The 7,498-nt window shown below is 34.5% G+C and overlaps 1 protein-coding gene across 1 annotated transcript; it reads left to right on the forward strand.

Annotated features, from left to right (window-relative positions):
• The first annotated feature begins 1,323 nt into the window (after positions 1 to 1,323).
• LOC108914316 (cell surface glycoprotein 1) lies at positions 1,324 to 7,129 on the forward strand. Its single transcript, XM_023454125.1, has 5 exons — positions 1,324 to 1,428; positions 1,635 to 1,951; positions 2,088 to 2,395; positions 6,002 to 6,440; positions 6,509 to 7,129. Exons 1-5 carry the CDS (start codon positions 1,359 to 1,361, stop codon positions 6,941 to 6,943), a joined length of 1,569 nt encoding a protein of 522 aa, XP_023309893.1. The 5' UTR covers positions 1,324 to 1,358; the 3' UTR covers positions 6,944 to 7,129.
• The last annotated feature ends 369 nt before the right edge of the window (positions 7,130 to 7,498 follow it).

Raw genomic sequence — 7,498 nt, forward strand, 5'->3', positions numbered from 1 at the left:
AGTTGTACTCACACTAATAGAGTGAGAATTTCACATAATCGGGTGTGTAGAGACATTATTAATACATTATTGAGTAAAATTGAGTGAATTTCAGTGATTTTTTTACACAGTATAATGTTTCCTTATTCATTTATCTTTTATTTGTATTTTTTCAACAACATTCACTGCTGTCTACCTATAACAGAAAATGTATCTGGGATTTTCCGGTTTGTATCCATACAATAAATAACAATAGTTTTCAAAATACACTGTAAAAAAATTTCACTCAAATTTCACTCAATTTCACTCAATAATGTATCAATTTCTGTCCACATCCGATTAAATGAAATGTTCACTTTATTAGTATGAGTACATCAGAAATGAGTGAGTTTTACTCAAATCCGAATTTTTGCTAACTATCAATTGAGCGACTTTTGACTCTATTCTGAATATATAAAACCAATTTAGAGTTGACTTTTTCTCTAATATGATTTAAATTTAACTATGATTGAATCATTTTTTACTCAGACTTGGTTTTTAATTAACTAAATATTGAGTGCAAAAATAAATCGTTCATAAATAATTAATAATTCACTTCGCGGGGCCTCCTCCTGTCTTGGCTGAGACGCGTCAGCTGAGACCCGCCGCCGCCGGCTAAGGCCTGTTCTCCTGGCGATCACACATTTCAGGAGCATCTAACGGGCCTCTATCAACTGTGATCGAGATTACATTCAAATTATTCGAAATTAAAATACGTTCAAACTCACTCAGTAATGAGGACATTTACTCTGATTTAGGTACAGGTGCACCAAATACGAGTTTACGTGAATAATTTATTTAAGAGTACCTATATTTAAGTGAAAGTACTCAGTTTTAGTTTAAATATAATCACAAATGAGTAAAATGATCAAAATGCCCAATATTGAGTGAACATATACTCAATAATTTCACTCAATGGATTGACTCCGAACGTTTATTGTTTTCAGTCACACCGACCTTTTTACAGTGTAACTCCCAAAAATGCCCAAAAATATAACTTTTAAAATAAATAGTACGAAATAATAGAAAATTAAATATCCGAAGTATGGCCCTTCCACGTTTTTTCCGTTATACTTACAAATGATTAAAAAATTAGAAGTTTTCGTGACATCCCATAGAAAACACACTCATCGCACAGTAATTTACACCATGCACTTTCGCAAATATTTACTACCCGGTGACGGATAACACAGAGCGTAACTCTTAAGCTAAGAGATTAGTAAATCATTTAGCTTATCCACTATGGGAGAGGGGAAATTTTTATATAAATATAGCAATAAAGTGATTTGTGGTAGTTTCCTATTTTTAATTAACAGGTAGATATTGTATTTCATACGAATATGGCCTGTCTATGGAAGATCACAAGTGCCTCAGTGCTTCTTTTGGCAGCTGTCGGCGTCATAGCAAACCGTAAGAAACTGTTATGTATTACTGTAGTGTAGTTTCTTGCTGTTCTCCTGTACAAGAAAGCTTAAAGTCAACGTCCTTTTCTTATTGATCTAATTTTTTGATATCTTAATACAATTCTCTAGCTTAAAATAAAAAAATTGTGTGAATTAAATGAATGTAATTGAATCCTAAATATCGGGTGTAATTAATTATAAAAATTTCCACAGCTTCCTTGCTCGCGAGTGACGAATGCCTAGACGAAATCTCCTGGGCCGATCCAACCAACTGCTCAAGATATTATGTGTGCGCGCCATGGGGACCTCAAATAATGGATTGTGGCAGTGGAACCCATTACAATCCGATAATACAAACTTGTGACTGGCCTGATGCTGTTGCTTGCGTTGTATCAACCACCCCAGCTGAAGCACCTTCAACAGTTCCAAACACTATACCCACAGGTCCACCGACAACCGACGAACCAGCAACCGAAGAAACAACAGATATCCCAGAGGAAACAACTGAGAATCCTGCAGAAACCGAAGAAGTAAATAATCTTAATCCGTTCATCCTTACGAAATTTTTGCATAGCAGTTTAAACAACTGAAATTTTTATGGATGTAATCATAAATTGATTTCAGTGAATTATTTATTGGTTTTAATCTAATAAAATTATTTTTCAGCCGTCTACAGAATCCCCTGAAGATACAGAGACACCAGAAGGAACTGAACCAACTGAAATTCCCGAACCAGGACCAACATCTTCTGAACCTGAACCAACTGGAACAGATTTACCAATTGAACCTACCATAGCCCCGTCAGACATATGCGCAGAGTTTCCCGACCTATTTTTCCTCACTTCGTATCCAGGTGACTGCAAAAAGTTTATTGCGTGCAGCTATGGGGATCCCAACATTCTAGACTGCCCAAGCGGTCTCTTCTACAGTCCGCTGATAAGCACTTGTGTGACTGACTCATCACACTGCACTTAGTCTGACATTAGAATATGAACTTTAATGATAATATATTTAAATATTATAATAGCGTTTATGTAGACACTAAAAAAATAATTTAAAGTTAATACTAATTTTGATGTACCTCACTCTTCATACCGATAAAGGATATTTGAGAAGAAAATAATTCCTCGAAAGGAATAACCTCGCTTGTATTATTATTAATATAAATATTATTGTAACTTGCCACTTTGTTTTATAAACCCAGCGAAAAGATACATAATTAAAACTATTCTAATTTAACACCCTTACCATGATTTTCATAATGTAGGTTCCCATATTATAAATATTTTTGACAATATCTTCTAATATTTACGCCTCACCAAAGAGATCGTATAAAAACTCTGAAGAAAATCATAAGGCTATAAATAAGCAGTAGAACAGTTATTATGGTTCTTCATAATGTTAAGAAGATATTCGTAAAGGTATCAACTTCGTGCCACTGAAAAAATTGTTTGCATCTTTTTTTTTCTATTAACATTAATGTTAGATGAAGTGATTAATATTTAGACTTCGTTCAACAAAGAAATACATTTTTTGAATTTCCAACATAAGTGTGTGAATTTATGTTTTACTTTTACAATTTATATGGCTAGAAATTGTCTTGTTTCCATACATTTGCGATTTGCGAATTTTTTTCTTATCCAGTCATAAATCTGTTGCAAACTTATCACTGATTAAATGTCTTCCCAATTCCTTGCAGACAGAATTATATACCGCTCACAGGATGATTTACAATATGTAGCTATGAATCTTTGATGCTTGGATACATGAAATATTTTGAGGATGACTCTAAGCTAAGAGATTAGAAAGTGATCTGACTTATCCACAATCTGAGATAGAAAAAACTTGTATATAAATATTAAGCGAAAAGATGATCCAACGTAGTTCTTCCTTTTTGTTTGGCCGGTAGATATAAATGATATTTGCAAGTAAATATGACCTACCTGTGGAAGACTACAAGTGTCGCAGTGCTACTTTTGGCAGCTGTTTGCGTCTTAGCAAACCGTAAGCAAATTTCTGTGGTATTTGTGTAGTGTAGTTTCCGGAATTTTCAAATTACTTTTTCAGAAATTTGTATTTGAAAAACACGTGAAAAGAACCCCTGTTTATTTATACAGGGTGTTTCAAAAAACCGCTGACAGACATCTACGGTAGATAATACATGAAAAATTAAGACGAAAAGTCTTAATAAACATAGGGTCGCAAATGCCTCCTTAACGAGATACAGGGCGTCAAAGTTTCTGTAAAATTAAACTTTGTCTCCGATAATTCAAAAATGCCTGGACATTTCTATTTCAAATTTTCTATGCACCTTAAGACCAATGTACTGCTCAAAATTTTATGAGCAGCAGTGTCGTAGAGACGGGGTCAACGTGACCCTTTTTTAAAAATATTTTCTACGTCACTGCCAATTTTGTCAAACGGGTACTATTTTCGCGTAAAGTGTTCAATTGTCTATTGAATTGGTCTCTTGCAAAATTTTGATTAAAGCTACAGTTTTTTAGTAATTTAGGTTTCAACTAATTTTGTCAGAATGAAATAACGTAAACAATAAACAACAAATTTAAGGGTGAAAATGTAATGATAAAAATTATATAACTGGAAATAATGTAAAATATCAGAATAGACGCTGGAAGTGACCACCTTGCGATTCGACACACGTTTCTACCTTCCGAGCTAAGGATCTTCTTATTCTTTCAAATATCCCGGGCGTATTACGAATTTACTGGGGTTACGTAAATCAGCTCCTTAACATGACCCCAAGTGTGGAAATCCAGAGGATTTAAGTCCGGTGAACGGGCGGGCCATTGGATTGGACCACCACGTCCATCCACCGTATAGGGTATGTCATATTTAAATAATCTCTTACTTGTTGATAGAAATGTGCCGGAGCGCCGTCATGATGGAACTAAAGGCTGCTCCGCACATCCAGTGGTACTTCATCTAACAAGCTGTTCAAATTATTCATTAAAAAATTAAGGTAAGACTGACCATCTAGTCTATTTGGTAGCCTAAAAAGATCAATAAGCGTATCGCTAATAATGCCAGCATGAACGTTAATTGAAAACTCATGCTGAAATTTGTTATTCGAATGACGTGAGGATTTTCGTCGCTCCATAAATGATTATTGTGGTTAATTATTCCTTCTCGTAAACAATGCTTTATCTGTGAATAAGATATTCGCGGAAAAATTGGGATTCTCTGCAAGCCTGCCAAGCAGCCATCGTGACCACTCTAGTCTTGGTGGGTAATCTTGAGGTAGTAAATGTTGAACACGTTGAAAGTGATAAGGGTGCAATTGTTGTTCGCGAAGTTTTCTCCAAACAGATGACTGTGACGTGTTTAAATTTCTAGAAATTTGTCGGGTACTTAACATATTATTTTCTGTTGCTGTCAGGACTATTTCCTCAGATTCCGAAGTTCTAGCATAACGCCGTCGTTCAGAATGAATTTTTATTGCTTTTAATTTACCCGTTTCTTTTAATCTTCTATCGATATTATCAAACATTTGCCGATTGGGTGTTCTTCGTGCAGGAAACATTTCTCTGTACCGCCTAACTGCATCACGGGAAACAAAATTCGCTAGACCATAACGTAGATGCAATTCTGTCATCTCTTCAAATGAATATTCATAATTCATACTGTTATCGAAAATAGTGAAGTAGCTGAAGTAATTTAAATAACCGTAAAAATGACAAAGAGAAGTTTATAAGCTAGTTTACTTAACTCACTTGTACACTTATTATTGACATTAGTGACAGCCGATGTTTAATTTTATTTTGAATAGTACAAGCCTACTATGCGAAACTAAAATGAATGAAAATAAAATTGGGTTCACAAATTTTCTACAAACGTGTTTTTCTTAAAAATGGTTGCTTTAATCAAAATTTTGCAAGATACCAATTCGATAGACAATTGAACACTTTACACGAAAATAGTGCCCGTTTGTTCGTTGTGGCGTAGAAATTTTTTAAAAAAAGGGTCACGTTGACCCCGTCTCTACGACACTGCTGCTCATAAAATTTTGAGCAGTACATCAAACATTGGTCTTAAGGTGCTAACTACGCATAGCAAATTTGAAATAGAAATGTTCAGGCATTTTGGAATTATTGCAGACAATGTTTAATTTTACAGAAATATTGACGCCCTGTATCTCTTTAAGGAGGCATTTGCGACCCTATGTTTATTAAGACTTTTCGTCTTAATTTTTCATGTATTATCTACCCTAGAAGTCTGTCAGCGGTTTTTTGAATCACCCTGTATAAACGACAATTTGGGCATGGATGTCAAATCAAATTGCTTTTGTCATCACAAAATTATAATTATCTTTTTCAAAGTAGCAGCTATGTATGTAGAAGCTATTTGAAAACTGAGCCTACAAAAACTTGCTTAAAATATTAATATTGCTATAGTTAAAAAAAAACTCTGAAGACATTTTAATATAAATTACTAAAATTACTAGTATAATAAATTAATTGATATTAATTACTTTTGCAACTAATTATTGTAGGAAGAGTCTGCAAATTTTATCGAGTTTGAAAGACACACAATACACTTTTTTAATTATTACTACACTACAGTTTAAGGGCCAAATGTGTGTTAATTACAACAATTTTCGCAGCTTCACTACTCTCCACTGAAGAATGCCTTGATGAAGTATCTTGGCCAGATCCGACTAATTGCTCAAGATATTACGTGTGCGCGCCATGGGGATCCCAAGTAATGGAATGTGCTTCAGGAACCCACTACAATCCAATAATACAAACTTGTGACTGGCCTGATGTTGTTGGTTGTGTAGTCTCCACTACGTCTACAGAAGATCCGATACCAACTACTGTACCCGCGCAACCACCTACTGATGCATCGTCAACTGAAGCACCGTCTACCGAGGCACCTTCTACTGAAATGCCATCTACTGAACTACCATCAACTGAAGCACCTGAGGAACCTACCGACGTACCAGAGGAACCTACTGAAATACCAGAAGAATCCACCGAAGAACCAACGGAAGCACCTGAGGTAAGTAGTTTTATTAATTTCTCTCTCCACTACAAAGTAAAATAGTAATACGATAATTTGTTTTTTAGCTATCTACAGAATCTACTGAAGAAACAGAAATTCCAGAAGAATCCGAACCAACAGAAACTCCTGAACAAGACACTCCTGAACCTGAACCAACAGAAACTCCCGAACCAGAAACAACAGAAGCTCCAGAATCCGAACCAACAGAAACTCCTGAACAAGACACTCCTGAACCTGAACCAACAGAAACTCCCGAACCTGAAACAACAGAATCTCCAGAACCTACCACTGTCCCACCGACGACAACAACGGAAAGCAAAACTCCATCGGATATATGCGCAGAGTTTCGAGATCTCTTCTTTATCACTTCTTATCCAAACGATTGTACAAGGTTCATTGCATGCAACTATGGAGAGCCGTTTATTTTAAACTGCCCAGAAGGTAACTTCTTTAGTCCAATATTGAGCTCGTGTATATCTGATTCATCTCATTGCGCTTAATGATGCTAAAAAAATTATTGAAGATTTTAATTTATTATATAATTAATATTCTTGTTTCCTGTAAATATAATGTCATAAATAAAAACAATATTTATAAAAAAATGTAGCGCTGGAAATTATTAACGACAAAAATGTTAATCCATCAAGAGATGAATCAATAATTTAAATAAATTTATTACAATGATATTCTATAAGTATTCATTGATTTTGTGTTTTTTCTAATTTTCGAATACTACATACTCCTCTATTCGCTATGGAATGTTTCTGATAAACTTGAGTTTCATTTTTAAATCCATCACAGCATTAGTAAATCCTTCACTAGAGTAATATAAGTATAATATGACTCGTTATCCTATAAATCAGCACTAGTTGATATGAAATTTGTCACATCATCTCTATTCTTACAAATGTGAAAACATATCTGCGTTATGCGACCTGTGCGAATCAATTTTTGACATTTATTTAACTTAGACCCAATGCTTGTTAATCAAAGAAAGCCTATGAGAAATTAACAAAAAGAATAAGAAGTATACCTTTAAATATATTACAGTGCTA

Source organism: Anoplophora glabripennis, unplaced genomic scaffold, assembly GCF_000390285.2.
Source record: "Anoplophora glabripennis isolate ALB-LARVAE unplaced genomic scaffold, Agla_2.0 scaffold50, whole genome shotgun sequence".
NCBI classification, from domain to species: Eukaryota; Metazoa; Arthropoda; class Insecta; order Coleoptera; family Cerambycidae; genus Anoplophora; species Anoplophora glabripennis.